The sequence below is a fragment of the Eptesicus fuscus genome, chromosome 21, assembly GCF_027574615.1.
Source record: "Eptesicus fuscus isolate TK198812 chromosome 21, DD_ASM_mEF_20220401, whole genome shotgun sequence".
Taxonomy (NCBI): Eukaryota; Metazoa; Chordata; class Mammalia; order Chiroptera; family Vespertilionidae; genus Eptesicus; species Eptesicus fuscus.
The window spans coordinates 42,276,037-42,291,842 of record NC_072493.1 but is presented as its reverse complement, the minus strand read 5'-3'; the positions used below and the strand labels follow the sequence as shown (position 1 = coordinate 42,291,842).

Genomic DNA, 15,806 nt, shown 5'->3' with positions numbered 1-15,806 from the left:
TATGTCCGTAGCCTTGGCCGATGTGGCTCAGTTGGCTGAGCATCACCCCGTCCATCAGAAGGCCGCCGCCGGTTCGACTCCTGGTTGGGACACGTGCCCTAGTTGTGGGCTCCATCCCCAGTTGGGCGATGTATGGGAGGCAACCCACTGATGCTTCTCTCTCCTGCTCCCTCTCTAAAATCAATGAAAGCATATTAAAAAAAATAATAATACAAGACAGCCCTAACCGGTTTGGCTCAGTGGATAGAGCGTCGGCCTGAAGACTGAAAGGTCCCAGGTTCGATTCCGGTCAAGGGCATGTACCTTGGTTGCGGGCACATCCCCAATGGGGGGGTGTGCAGGAGGCAGCTGATGGATGTTTCTCTCTCATCGATGTTTCTAACTCTCTATCCCCCTCTCTTCCTCTCTGTAAAAAAATCAATAAAATATATTTTAAAAAATAATATAAGACAGTGTGTTTCAGAATTTGCAATTAGTCTTACTTTCCAGAATTGGGAAATGTCGGTGACTATACATCTTGTTTTACTTACTCCTGAGAACTGCAAGGCCCTGCGGCCTTTGAGGCGGCGAATCGCCAAGTGTGACCAGGGCACAGGGTTCTTGCACTGAGGCTCCGTTCTCCCACAGCCTCCCCGAGCCTCCCAGAGCCTCCCCAGCCTCTCAGGGACTTCCGCCTCGGCTTCCAGACACCGATTGGGTCTAAGACACAGACATGCCTGTGGCTGCTGTGATCCTTGAAGATCGTTGTCTTGGCAACAACCTGAAATTCCTCATCCGGACTCTTCAAATCCTCGTCTATATTTATTTATTTTCTTTTTATTGAATTTATTGCGGTGACACTCTTGTCCGTATTTAGTGCCAATTATCTTAAGTATTTTTTTTCTCTCTCTGTATTTCTTCTTATGCAGAGTAGGTGTCTGGCTTTGGGGCAGAGAGAGGGAGGGAGGAAAGGTGAAAAAGGAGAAGAAAGAGGAGGAAGAAGGAGGAGGAGGGGCAGGGAGGAGAGATGGAGGAGGGGAGGGAGGAGGGGAGAGAGCAGAGACAGAGGGCGGGGGAGAGAGAGAGAGAGAGGAGGAGGAGATGGAGATGGAGGAGGAGAGGGAGAAGGAAGGAGATGAGAAGTAGGAAGGGGAGGGGAGAAGGAGGAGCTGGGACAGTGGGAGCCAGGGAGAGGGGGAGGAGGAGGAAGGGGGGAGTGGGAGGAAGATGGAGGAGGGACCAGGAGGAGGCCTGGCTGTGGCTATAAGCTGTGAGGGTGAGCTGGGCGCCCCAGCCCCGGCCAGAGGAGAAGCATGGGACGGCGTGCGGGGCTCCTGCTGGCGTGGGCCTGCGGGCTCCTCAGCACCGTCAGCGCCGAAGGTGAGGAGTTTGGGACGGTGTGTGGGGCTGGGCACACCTGCCTGGGCCACGGAGTCTTGTCCTTATTTAAGTCGTGTGCTCCGAGAAGGAGAGAGACGCTCTCCGCATTGTCCAGTTAACAGACATGGTCCACTGCTGAGCTTTAAAATAAAACAAAACATAAAAGGGGCTCAACTAATAAACACGGAAGACCGGGAATGTCAGCTGGAAAATTCTTCTGACAGAAGCCGCGCTCCCTGAGGGCGGGGTGTCTCCCTCCGTCCCAGTCTGTGTTAAGTGCCTCCTGTAGAGGTTTTGGAAGGAAACCAAGTTTTGGGACGCCTGTCTTGTTTGTTCCTTTACCAAACCATGTCACCTTCAACAGTGACAGGGTGACAGCAGAGGGAGAGACTTCGTGGTGGGTGCATTTCCCGCGAATGTGGCGAGGGTCACCCAGCGCCACGAAAGCCATTCTTTTAGGGGATGGCAAGGGACCAGGATCTTGCATGCACGACTCTATAATTTTTAAAAAAGATATTTTTATTGATTTCAGAGAGGAAGGGAGAGGGAGAGAGGGATAGAAACATCCATGATGAGAGAATCACTGATCGGCTGCCTCCCGCACGCCCCCTACTGGGGATCGAGCCCGCAACCCGGGAATGTGCCTTTGACTTAAATCAAACCCAGGACCCTTCAGTCCGCAGGCTGACGCTCTGTCCACTGAGCCAAACTGGTGAGGGCCCATGCATGACTTTAAATATTTTCAGGCCATCTTTGCAGAAAAAGACATCAAACACGGGGGTTGATAAAGGTCTAAAAAGAAAACCCAGAGAAAAAGAGAAGATGGTCCTCAGTGAGCCGTGATCACTGCTTGCTTATCAGTTGGAAGTTTTACTTTAAGCTTACTGAAAAAGAACAGTTTTTGACTTAGACAAACATTTTTTAATGGGACATCACTTCTGTATGTACATTAAAAAAAAAAAACACCCGTAGAAGTGAAAGAACTGGTGAAGATGGCCCTAAATCTCTTCCGTGTCACTGTCTGACCTCCTGAAATATCATGTCATATGTTCCCGCATCTTATCTCCGTGTGAACTGCCTTAGTGCCCTGGCAGGGCGGCTCAGCTGGTTGGAGCGTCGTCCCAGGCACCAAAAGGTTGCAGGTTCCATTCCAAGTCAGGGCGCATACCTAGGTTTCTGTGTATACGGGAGGCAACCGATCCTTGTCTCTCTCTCTCTCTCTCTCTCTCTCTCTCTCTCTCTCTCTCTCTCTCTCTCAATTTATCTTTATTGTTGAAAGTATTACAGATGTCCCTTTCCCCCCCACTGACTCCCTCCCCACCGCCCCCACCCTCCCCTCACAGGCCTTCACCACACTGTTGTCTGTGTCCATGGGTTATGCATACATGCACATGAGTTCTTTGGTTTATCTCTTCCCACCCACCCACCCTCGCCCACCCCCGCCTCCCCTCTGAGATTCCGCAGTCTGCTCTGTGCTTCTGTGTCTCTGGATCTGTTTTGTTCGTCGGTTTACTTTGTTCGTTGGACTCCACATAGGAGTGAGATCAGGTGATCCTCGTCTCCTCCCCGAGGGACTCGAATTCCACGGCCCGACCCACTCAGTGGCATCACGGAGCTCCGTGGCCCCTCCGGGAGGTTGGCCCTCCTGTCTGTACGACGGTGGAAAGAACGCGTGTCTCCCATCGGTCTGAGGCGTCCAGCGCAGCGCCCAGCACACGGGAGAGGCTCCGTGCGTTCGCCTCCCCTCGTACCCCCGGGGTCTCGTCTTCATTTTTCTTTCCTCGAGGAAGGGATTTCCATTTGGACAGCGACAGCACCAAAGGCATGAATCTCTAGTAGTAGAATTCAGGTGGGAGTGAGAAGGTGACAAAAATGAAAAAAAAAAAAAACAACAAAACACACACAAAAAAAAACAACCCCCAAAACATCGTGTTCCATATCAGAAACGCCACGAAGCCCTCCCCGAAGATAAGCCTGAATCTGAGCAATGACAGACAGCGGTGACGAAGTGATGGCGACGGCGATGGAGACGGGGATGCCGCTGCGGACAGTTCAATGGTCATAGCCTTGTCGGGAACAATAGCAGCTCTCAGTCGTTAAGGGCTTCCTTTGTGCCAGACGTTAAGGGCTTCCTTTGTGCCAGACGCTATTCTACGGAGTTTAGATGCAGGACGCATCTGTTCCTCCTAGTAACCCCCAGGCAGGTCACGCCGTGGTCCTTGTTTAATAGGAGAGAATCTGGGGCACAGAGGGGCTGAGTCCTATCCCCAAAGCCACTCAGCCAGCTAGTGACAACTGGGATTCGCGCTCAAGATTCCGAGAGAGCGTATTTCCTTTCTTTTCCTTTCTTTCTATAATCTATAATGATCGCCTGAGGGTATGTTTTCATTGATTTTAATGAGAGAAAACGAGAGAGGGAGAGAGAGAGAGAAACAGCCGCTGGTTGCCTCCCATATGCGCATCACCGTTAAAATATGATTATTACTAGGATATAGTTTGGTAAAATTTATTTTATTTCAAAGGCTAAATCTAGTGACATAAATATTTGTTTAAATTGTGTCTTTCAGATTATTCGCCAACTCCAGGTAAGTGGCTCAAAACTCTCTTATTACAGTTTCTTTTGCTATCTCGCAGTAAAATGTGGAGTTGTTGAATACTACACTTCTTTTCCTGGTAAGAAATCATACGTTTCATGGAAAACGGCTACTTTATGTCCTTGAATATTAACAAAGGTACATGCTATGCTAAAAATCATTCAGGAAAAAGAAGAGAGCAATCAGTTTTACTGTTAATATTTTCAAGGGATCAAATATTTCATTATATACAACCTTATAATGTGATTTTCACTTTGCAGAAATAGTCCTATAGAACATAACGAAATAGGAGATGCCTTTTGTCACCTGCAGATGAAGTCCAACATTTCCCATGCCTATTTCATATCTCCTCTTATAAAGCTATATTTTACTTTAACACTCCCTTAGTGATGAATATTTTTGGATTAATTTCTATTTTTTGTGCTATTATTAACCATGATAAAAATGAACATTCTTAACCTGAATGTCATTCCAACAAAGACCAGGGACGTACGGAGGTCAGTGGTGTCTACTTTGACCAGTGCTAGTTAACATTATTGGGGGGATGGGGTGTTCTAACTGACGTAGGTGATACTGCAAAAAGGAAATAACCTGGAAGCCTACAGAAAATTATGGGCAACATTATTTTATGATTGTAAAGTTAAAAATCCCTAGGAACACTGGGAAAGAGGACGAGTTTTAACAGAAGAATTTGGCTATGTGGCTGGATATAAGACAAACATACACAGTCAATAGTTTCTCTCTTTGCTGGTAAGAGCTTACTACACTTTGGTGGAAAAGGAAGTGTTCCACTTCACATCAATGACAAAAACCGCTGTGGAGTTAAGTCGGCAAGAAATGTGCAGGACTTAGGGGGAGTAGATGATAACATCGTACTGAAGAACATACAGCAATTCGAAAAGACAGACTCCCATGCCGTGTTCTTGGTTGGAAGACATAACAGTGAAATAAACATCAGCTTCAAATTTTATTTTTCAGAAGCTATGCCTTACTTTCCAGAAATGAAAGGTAAGTTGATCATAAAATGTTTACTAAGGCCCTGGCTGGTGTGGGTCAGTGGTTAGAGCGTTGGCCTGCCCACTGAAGGGTCACTGGTTCCAGATGTTTCTCTATCTCACCCCTTCTCTCCCTCCTTTTCACTCTCTCTAAAAAAATATAAAATCAAAAAATATCCTCAGGTGAGGATTAACAACAACAACAAATTCTTTTTTCTCCTTCCACAAAATGTAATGTAAGTACCTGTAAACAGATTTAAAAATCATGAAGAGGGAATATGCTAATTGACCCTCATGCCACACCAAAGATGGCGGCACCCACAGCCAATAAGGAGGGAATATGTTAATTGACTGCCCTGCCCTCAAAGATGGCGGCACCCACAGCCAATAAGGAGGGAATATGTTAATTGACTGACACGCCCTCAAAGATGGCGGCACCCACAGCCAATAAGGAGGGAATATGCTAACTGACTGCCCTGCCCTCAAAGATGGTGGCGCCCACAGTTGCAAGATGGCGATGCCCAGTTCCCTCAGCTCCGAGGGGGCAGCAGGCGGGCCTGGCCACTCCACCCACCTGTCTCTGGAGTCCCCCAGTCCCCTCAGTCCCCCAGCTGCCCAGGGCCGGCCCGAGGCTCAGGTAACCAGGATCGGCCGAGGCTTGCGCTGCTGGCAGCTGCAGCAGCAGGAGCCTCTCCCGCCTCCGCAGTGGTGCTTCCGAGCAGCAGCGGCAGGAACAGCGGGCAGGGATGAGTGCGAGCAGCACAGCGCCCGGTCCCTGCTCGGGCTCCTCCCAGGCCACCTGCCACGTGGCTCACTGCTACATCCCCCATGGGGTCTCGGATTGCAAGAGGGCACAGGCCAGGCTGAGGGGCCCCTCCCCGCGCCCCCCGGGCACGAATCTGTGCACCGGGCCTCTAGTTGCTCTATATAGATAGATGTATATCTCCATCTATACAACATATATTGGCCATACAACATATATAGCTATACATAATATACACACGGAGTGGCCAGATTATTATGATCTCTGAACACATAATCATCTGGCCACTCAGTGTATATCCTATATAATAAAAGGCTAATATGCAAATTGGGGCTCCTGCTGCTGCAGCTGCGCTTGTCAGCCATGAGCCCGGCTTCTGGCTGAGCGGTGCTCCCCCTGTGGGAGCGCACTGACCACCAGGGGGCAGCTCCTGCATTGAGCATCTGCCCCCTGGTGGTCAGTGTGTGTCATAGCGACTGGTCGACCGGTCGTTCCGGTCATTCTGGTCATTCAGTCGTAATGGTTGCTTAGGCTTTTATATATATATAGAGAGATAGATGGGTAGATTAAGACATCCATATGGGCATGGGAAAAGTGTGGAAAGATACAGGCCAGCCTATCTACATTTTGTGTGTCTGTGCGCACGTGTGTGTGTGTACATGGGGGTGTGCGAAGATGGAAGAGGGTGAAGAAAGGAGACAGAAGTGAAATGGTTGACTAGATACATGGCCACATGTATGTTTCTAAGCTTGGGGTCAGTTTCTGGACCTGGGGCCGGGTGCTAAGCAAAATGTCACGGCTGTGGATGCGATGGGAAAAGCGGGGCAGGCGTGAGTGTATAAAGCAAGCCCTCGATGGGGAGAGAGGCCCAGCAGCCCCGCTCCGGTGAGTGGAAGGGCCTCAGCAGAATGAAGGCAGGGCTCCGTCCAGGGCGGAACCACCCTTCGGAGGAGAGGAGCGTTGCAGCGTCTCCACCCGCCGCCCAGAGACGGAGGCAGCGCGTGTGTTTTCCCCAGATGGCAAGTGTTTCTTCCCGTTCCACTATAAGAACGGCGTGTTCTACGACTGCGTCAAGTTCAAGGCCAAGCACAAGTGGTGCTCCTTGACGCAGAACTTCGAAGGCTACTGGAAGTACTGCTCGGACGAAGGTGAGTGCGTGCTCAGGAGAAGGTGGAGACCTGGGGGGGGGGGGGCATCGTGGGCCCGGCGCTGAGGTTCCCCGAGACCTGCACCGGCTCTAAACATGGAACGCACAGTCCTAGGAGCCGCGTGGCTCAGTGGTGGGAGCGCTGGCCTGTGGACTGAAGGGTTGCGGGTTCGACTCCAGTTAAGGGCACGTACTTGGGTTGTAGGTTCAACGCCCGGCCCTGACTGGGACACCTGCGGGAGGCAACCTGTTGATGTGTCTCTCTCACATCAACGTTTCTCTCTCTCTCTCTCTCTCCCCTTCCCCCTTCCCTTCCACTCTTTCTAAAAAACCATTGGGAAAATAACCTTGGGTGAGGACTAACAAAACAAAACAAAATGGAATGCACAGCCCATCACGTTGTGAAAATCAGTTGTGTGCAGGTCTCTGATGGTACGAAAACCACAAGGCACCAAAGATAGCTGAGAGCTTCCAGCGCATTCAGATACACCCGTCGGCAGCAGAACCTCAACCCGCCACCAAGACTGCTGCCGTGTGTGTGCGTGCGCGTGTGTGCGTGTGCATGCACATGGGTATGTGTGTGTGCATGTGTGTGTGTGCGCGCGCGTGTGTGTGCATGTACGTGGGTGTGTGTGCGTGCGTGTGTGTGTGTGCGTGTGTGTACGTGTGTGTGTGTGTGTGTGCGCGTGTGTGTGCGTGTGCATGCATGTGTGTGTGTGTGTGTGCATGTGCGTGTGTGTGGGGGGGGGGTGGGAGAGAGAAGAGTGGGTGTTAGGATGAAGAGGAGCCACCGGGAAGGAAGACTGGTCACCCCCATGGCTTCCTTCTTCTCCGCAGACTTGGCAAAATGTGTGTTTCCCTTCTGGTACAGACGCACCATCTACTGGGGCTGCACCGACGACGCGGACGCGTTTGGGAGGAAATGGTGCTCCCTGACCCAGAACTTCAACAAGGAAAGGGTCTGGAAGTTCTGCCAGATGAGCTGAGGGGCGCCCCAGGGGCGCCCGCATCCTCAGGGGAGCCCGCATCCTCAGGGGAGCAGGCCTGCCGGGTGTGCTGGGGAGGGGCGGCAGGAAGGTGACCGGCTGTAAATGACCTGGGGTGTTGATGCTGGTGGTGGGCTTTTTCGCATGGGAACCTGTACCCTAACCTCGGCGCTTCTCCTTGCTCCCGGTGTCGAATGAGGCCCTTAACAAAGTGCATGGGCCGGGGTGATGGTGAGGTGGGAAGGTCATGGGTGGTCACACATGCCCCAGCCTGGTGTGTGTGTGGGGGGGCGGGTGTTGATCATGGGGAAGGTGTGCTGACGTGTGGGGTCAGGGAGTCCGCGAGAACTCGGTGTATGTGGCTCAATGTTGTTGTGAATCTAAAACTGCTCCCCCAAATAAAGGCTATTACAAAACGCATCGCCCGAATTAAGAATTCTTTTTTGTAAAAATACATTTTTTAAAATATATTTTTTACAGAGAGGAAGGGAGAGGGATAGAGTTAGAAACATCGATCAGCTGCCTCCTGCACACCCCCTACTGTGGATGTGCCGGCAACCAAGGTACATGCCCTTGACCGGAATCGAACCCGGGACCCTTGAGTCCGCAGGCTGACGCTCTATCCACTGAGCCAAACCAGTCAGGAGTGTAAAAATACATTTTTATTGACTTCAGAAAGGAAGGGAGAGGGGGAGAGAGGGATTATGAAAGAGAATCATTGATCGGCTGCCTCCTGCGCGCCCCCTACTGGGGATCGCGTCTGCAACCCGGGCACATGCCCTTGACCGGAATTGAACCCAGGACCCTTCAGCCCGCAGGCGGATGCTCTATCTACTGAGCCAAAGCAGCTGGGGCAAGAATTCTTTTTAAAACAGGAACAATGGTAACCGAGGCGGGACCTGAGGTGGGAACACGCGTGCCGTGTGCAGTGCTCACCGAGGGCCAAGCAGCTCAGAGGCGAACCACGTGCGCTGAGCAACGAGGCCAAAGGGAGCCGGTTACCTGGTGGGGAGTCCGCGTTTCCAGGAAGCCAGCAAGCTTTATGTCTCCACAATCACTGTGTATTAACAACGAAAACAGATGATGTGATACCTGCATTATTGCTGATCTTGGTAACAGCCCCTTGAGGTAAACATTGTCACCATTTGCAGAGACGATGAGTCAGGTGGATGAACTAATTTTCAAAGAGGTACATGGCTATGAGACTGTTACAATATAAACCGGCAATAAAAGCAAACAGAGAACCAGGGGGGCAGTGGTGGGGGGAGGTGGAAGAGGGCCTAGAGGGGATACGTGGTGATGGAAAAGTAATATTTAAAATATTTACTTAAAAAAACAAAGCTAAACAGCTCAGCCGGCGTGGCTCAGTGGTGGAGCGTTGACCTATGAACCAGGAGGTCACAGTTGGATTCCAGGTCAGGGCACATGCCCAGGGTTGCAGGCTCGATCCCAAGTGGGGGGTGTGCAGGAGGCAGCCGATCCATGATTCTCTCTCATTATTGATGTTTCTTTTCTTTTTTTTTTTTAAATATATTTTATTGATTTTTTACAGAGAGGAAGAGAGAGGGATAGACAGTTAGAAACATCGATGAGAGAGAAACATCGATCAGCTGCCTCTTGCACACCCCCTACTGGGCATGTGCCCGCAGCCAATGTACATGCCCTTGCCCGGAATCGAACCTGGGACCCTTCAGTCCGCAGGCCGACGCTCTATCCACTGAGCCAAACCGGTTTCGGCATCATTATTGATGTTTCTATCTCTCTCTCCCTTTCCCTTCTTCTCTGGAATAAATTTTAAAAAATATTAAACATCTATAATAATAAAAGGGCATTATGCTCATTAGATCAGGCGTTTTCTGGACGTCATTCCGGACATCCTTCCTGACGAAGCAGGGGCCAGAGGGAAGCCAGCCAGGTCCCGGGTGTCTGCTGGGGGCCGGAGGAGGGAAGCCCGGGTCCTGGGTGCCGGAGGCAAGCCGGTGCCGGCAGCCAGGGAGAAGGAAGGCCTGCTCTTGCACGAATTTTCGTGCACCGGACCTCTAGTAAATAAATAACATAAAACAAGGAGAATAGACGCCTTGTGGCTCTTTGTGCATAGGGAATAAGGGAACCCATGTGTTGTTAGTATGTGTGGCCGTTGTGTCTCTACACAGTGGCTGTGAACACTGAACGAGTGAGCCCTGAGCCGTGGCCGCTGGGCGGCGTTCGCACGTTTGTACCAGCTGCTCCGTACACGACCCGACTCGTCGTGTGCTTCTATCCAGTTAGTGTATGTTGTTGACTCTTTGACACCGAACTCACAGCCAACGCACTGACCCTGGTGCCCCCACGAAGCTCCCTCACGGGGTTTCCTGCGAGTGACACACCTGGGACGCCAGCTTGCACGCCAGCACCACGTGTTACACAGCAAAAGCACCAACAAAAAGCGCCACGCGCGGCACTCAATGAACAGTGAAAAGCAAACTTGTTCACAGGGTGAAAGCTGAACCTGGGCACGGGGGAGGGAACTCCAGGTTTTCGTTGCTCTGAGCGGGTCCACGAATTTCACAGCCCGGGGGGTCGGCGGTGTGGAGTAGTTTGTAAGATTCCTAGCTCGAGTGCGCCCTCTGCCGTCCAGGTAGTGAAGGGCAGTTTATTTCAAGGATTCCCCCCCACCCCCGCCCCCAGATTTTTGGTTTTATTTTGTGATATCCTACAGAGTCTCCCTCCTTTCCTCCTCCCCAGCCAGCCTCCAGAGGCGATCTTTCTCTTCGTTGTGCTCTTTTCTCCTACAGAAGGGATGCTTCCCACGCAGCCACCGCTAGTCCATGCGCTTCTAACTATCCCCCACCCACCCCACCCCTTCTCTGACCTCCCAGCACTCCTCTTCAGGGCAGGGTTTCTCCTTTTCCAGAATGTCCTGGAGTTTGAGTCATACAGTACAGTCATCCCAGGATTGGCCCCATGGCAACGTCTGCAGATGCTCTGCCCGACCGACGTGGCTCAGTGGTTGAGCGTCGACCTATGAACCAGGAGGTCAGGACACATGCCCCCCCCCCCCCCCCCCGTTGCTGGCTCGATTCCCAGCAGGTGGCGTGCAGGAGGCAGCCCGTCAATGATGTTTCTCTCTCACTGATGTTTCTCTCTCTCTCTCCCCTCCTCTCTCTCTCCAACAAGCAATAAGAAGGTAAGTGCTGTCTAGGGTGTGGAAGAAAAGGAACTCTCACATGCTTTTCTTGGGGGATCCACTAGGGGTCAGGCTTGAGCCCATCACTCTTCAAAACTCTACACCATAACCCCCCAAAGAGACCACAGAGATAACTACCTCTCTCTCCATATGAGCACAGAGGACACTACAAGAAGGTGGTCGTCTCCAAGCCAGGAAGAGAGCCTGCACCAGACATCTCCTGGCATTTTGATCATGAACTTTTAGCCTCCAGAACTGAAATATGCATGTTGTTTAAGCCTCACCGTCCGTAGCATTCTGCTACGACAGCCCTAACAGATGAATACATAGGGTCTCAGGGAGATTTATGTATCGTATCTACAATTACTCAGCTTTTGAAAGCAACAAAATACCAGTGAAGGTTGAATGTTTGGGTTTCATCTTGTGCTGTGCATCTATGATGCATAGATATTAAAGTACACCCCCCCCCCCGTACAAAAAAGAGTGAGCAAGTTATTGAGCTAATGTGCCCAACTAATAAGCAGGAAATCTAAGATTTTAAAGTTAGTCTATTGGATATCAATGCTCATGTATTCCCCACTGGTTTCAGAGCTGGCATTGAAAGCTGACACTCTGAATCCAAACCCAGCTCTAATCTATCTTTCTTTTCTTTATTTTTCTATCAGCATTGATCCCGCTTCTCCCTCCCCCCCCCCCCGTACCTTCTTCCTCCTCCACCCCCACCTCTCCTCTATCTTTTCGTTTTTGCAGAAGATAAAACTCTCTGCCTGTAATCATTGGCCATTTCTCTCTAGTTCCCTGCGATGAGCGCTACTCTTAGGGACGCTCTGGAGTCCAAGCCCCGCTTGGTTTAGGACTGGGGTGGATTTTTTTCTTTCATCCTCACCCAGCCCTCCCAACACCATTGGCTTGGCACCAACTTCAGTTCTGAGAAATATTTTCTCACAGTTGGTCGAGTGCCTGGAGACGTAATGGCTGTTCAGTTAAGCAAAGAAGGAACAATGGGTTCTCGCCAACGTCCACGGCGACCCTGCCAGTGGGTAGGGTGCTCTGGGTCCTGCTCGGAGTGTCCTGGCCATGCCTCTAGGGGGTGGGGTGGGGGTGAATCTCTAGAACGTGTCTCACCGGCTTGGCACGCACTCAGCACCACCTCCGTAAATCATGACTATTTGGGAATACAACTTCCCATCACCTTTGGGAGAAGTTACACCTAGAATTAAGAACATTCTGTAAAATTCACCAAAGAGAAAGAGAAGGAGGGAAGGAAAGAGAGAAATCAAAGATGCCCTATCTTCCCTAATAAATAATGACAGCTTATTAATTAAGAAGTATGGGAAAACTGGTCTCACATTCCCACTGAATTTGTTTGTATGTATCCTGATAATGCTAGCTGCGGACTGGATACTATGGCATGATGGCAAATAAGTGGAATTAATTCAAAAGAAAGAAAGAAAGAAAGAAAGAAAGAAAGAAAGAAAGGAAGGAAGGAAGGGAAGAAAGGATATTTGCTGAGCTCTTCAATCAATGCATGTAGCCCAAACATTTTTAGAGATTTGGCTGCAGGCTTAGAAAACAAAAGTCACTTTTCCAGAGCCACTCAGCTGGCAGGTGTCAGAAACAAGGTAAGCTCTGTCTTGGGGACCAATCAAGAGTGAGCGTTGAACCTGTGACTTTGGAGGGACCGGCTTCCTCTGAAAGCTCGTGGCCTGGGAGACCTCCATGACCACGGGACGAGGAAGAGCAAGAAGGCTTGACATCAGATCGCCACTCCTGTTCAAGCCACGTCACCTTGACAGGTGACGCAGGCTCTCTGAGCCTCCGTTTCCCCGGGTTTCAAACAAGGAATTCGATTCCCACGTCATGAAGTCTTGCAGGGGAAGCACGGATGCCGACCCATGTTACCTACGTGTGACTGACAGGTGGCCTCATTAGCTGCGAAGAGGTCAGAGGCTGTGCCAATGGCCATCATTTCAGCAAAACAGCCAAAGGGCAAAAGCTTGCACGTCAGACAGGAGAAGCTCGGTGTCTCCAGTCCCTGTGCCTTTATCAGAGTTTCTCCACTTCTCTCGTCTCTATTCGGAAAAGGCAAATACGTGTATAACCAGTACCTGGTCCCTGTATGTTTACAAGTGGGCGTAGCAGACGGACGTCAGCACAGACGGATGCTGGAGGATGAGTCAGTCCCTTCCCTCCTCATCAATGATGCTTGGTCTCCAGGATGGTCTGTTCCTCATCTTGGGTTGCCCTGGGGGGGGGGGGGCGGCGGCACTAGAACATCTGCCTCTTTATTGGTTCTCACTCTCCCAACCGCTTCTCTCTCACAAAGAGCTCTTCCTCTTCTGCTCGCCCAGGTCCCTGTCCTTCCCACGAACTGGCAGACCATGGCCATGGTGCTTGGCCGTTCTGACCTTACTCACCCAGGAGGCTAAACGGGCTTTGCCTTTCTCACTGAACTTTCTTTCTTTCCGCCCTCCCTCCCTCCCTCCCTTCCTCCATCCCTCCCTTCCCTTCATTTTAAAATCCTCACCCCAAGATACATGTCCATTGCTTTTTATTTATTTTTTAAAATATATATTTTATTGATTTTTCACAGAGAGGAAGGGAGAGGGATAGAGAGTTAGAAACATCGATGAGAGAGAAACATCGATCAGCTGCCTCCTGCACACCCCCTACTGGGGATGTGCCCGCAACCAAGGTACGTGCCCTTTGACCAGAATCGAACCCGGGACCTCTCAGTCCGAAGGCCGACGCTCTATCCACTGAGCCAAACCGGTTTCGGCTGTCCATTGCTTTTTAAAGAGAGAGAGAGAGAGAGAGGGAGAGAGAGGGAAACATTAATTGGTTGCTTCCCATACCCACCCAACCTGGGATCATACCTGTAACCTAAGTATGTGTCCTGTCTAGGAACTGAACCCACAACGTTTTGGTGTATGGGAAGATGCTCAACCAACTGAGCCACTGGCCAGGGTGGACTTCCATTAAAAAAAAAAACAACAATGAAGAGAGTAAATGAGATGAGGTGGGCATGAAAGTATTAAGCCAGAGCGATGGTTCTCAGGCTTGAGCAACCGCTGGGCTCACCGGGACGCCTGTTACAACCCAGGCCTTGGGTCCCTTCCCTGGCGCTTCAGAGTCTGGAGTGGGGCCCAAGGATTCGCATTTCCAACAAGCTTGCGGGTGAGGGGGATGGAGCTGGCCTGGGACCACGCTTCCGAGAGGGATGCTCCTGATGTGTGTGTGCGCCCTGCGGTTCAGGGCAGGGCACAACGCGCTCTGGAGTAAGTCCCTGTGTGCCCCGGAGCAGCTCGAGTGGGAGGGGCGGGCGCCGGAGAGTATAAAGTCAGAGGCAGCCTGTGCTGGGGCAGGCCCCCGGCAGGTCGGCAGGTCTGTGGAGGGGATGAGGAAGCTGCCAGGCTGGGTGTCCCTGGTGCTCTGGGTGTGCGGGCTGAAAGCAGGTGAGATGGCGGGGCAGGGGAGGAGAGGGACAGGAGGAAGGCGAGACCTAGGAGGCAGTGGTTTGGGGTGAGACGGGCAGGAAACAGAACCTACCCATTGTCCCTAATATCGTCTATTTTATTTATTTATTCTTGTTGTTGTCAATCCTTACCCGAGGATATATTTTTATTGAGAGAGAGAGAGAGAGAGAGAGAGAGAGAGAGAGAGAGAGAGAGAGATTGATGTGAAAGAGAAACATAGATCGATTGCCTCTCACACAAGCTCCAACCCAGGATGGAACCCGAACCCTAAGGATGTGCCCTGGCCCAGATTTGAACCTGAAACCCTTTGGGTGCAGGGCACCACTCTCCATCCAACTGAGCCCCGGGGCAGGGGCGCCCAATGCCTTTTAAATGCAGCACAATGCTTGGTGCAGAGGGGAGGATGTGGAGAGTCCTGAGCCCAAATCCCTGTTCTTCCTCTTGCTGGTTGGGTGCTCATGGGAAGTAACTCAGCCTCTCCTTAAGCCTCAGTTTTCCCGTCCAGAGCACGGTAAGCGCGGTTAATAACGAGGGAGCTTCTCAACCCTGCCTTCAGCGTGGATGAACCCGGGGGACGTTCCGGCAAGTGAAATCAGCCGGGCACAGAGGGACACATACTGCCTGCCTGACTCCGCTTCTCCGATGGATCTAAAATAGTCAAACTCACAGACACAGAGAGTGGAACAGTGACTCCCCGGGGCTGGGAGACGGCAGATGGGGAATTAGTTGTTCAAGGAATACCAACCAGGCTGTCCTTGGTGTAAAAAAGGAGGGAAAGTTGTTAATACTTGCCCTTGAGCCCTGGCCGGGTAGCTCAGTAGTTGGGAGCATCGTCCCAATTCGCCAACGTTGTGCGTTCGATCCCGGGTCAGGGCGCGTACAAGAAGCAATCCATGCACGTGTAACGAGTGGAACAACTAGTTGATGTGTCTCTCTCTCCTCCTGCCTCTCTCGCTCACTCTCTCAAATCAATTTTTAAAAAAATACTTGCCCTTGAATATTCATAAACTGTCTCCATAGGTCACAGGAACGACAACGCCGTTATCTGTGGAGAGGGTGACCGGGTGGTGGGCTCAGGGATGGCCGGGAGGATTTTTGTGATTTTCCTCTTAGACCTCGTGTGACGTTTGAGCCGTGCGAATTGCACGCGCCCCCCCTCCCGCCCCCAGAAAACAAATGCTACAGAGAGGACGTGACCTTTACCTCTTACAGTCATGGTGAGGAGGAAAGCAGAAAAGGTGGGCGAGGCCCTCGGAGCTGCGGACGCGTGCAGCCCAAGCCCCCGGGGGTGGGGGGGGGGGGGGGAGCTGTCCAAGTTGG

The 15,806-nt window shown here is 51.3% G+C and overlaps 1 protein-coding gene across 1 annotated transcript; it reads left to right on the top strand.

The window, feature by feature from the left end:
- The first annotated feature begins 1,266 nt into the window (after window positions 1–1,266).
- LOC103297793 (binder of sperm protein homolog 1) lies at window positions 1,267–7,874 on the top strand. Its single transcript, XM_028129442.2, has 5 exons — window positions 1,267–1,359; window positions 3,927–3,944; window positions 4,932–4,961; window positions 6,728–6,859; window positions 7,696–7,874. The coding sequence occupies exons 1-5, from the start codon at window positions 1,293–1,295 to the stop codon at window positions 7,842–7,844; spliced, it is 396 nt and encodes a 131-aa protein (XP_027985243.2). The 5' UTR covers window positions 1,267–1,292; the 3' UTR covers window positions 7,845–7,874.
- The last annotated feature ends 7,932 nt before the right edge of the window (window positions 7,875–15,806 follow it).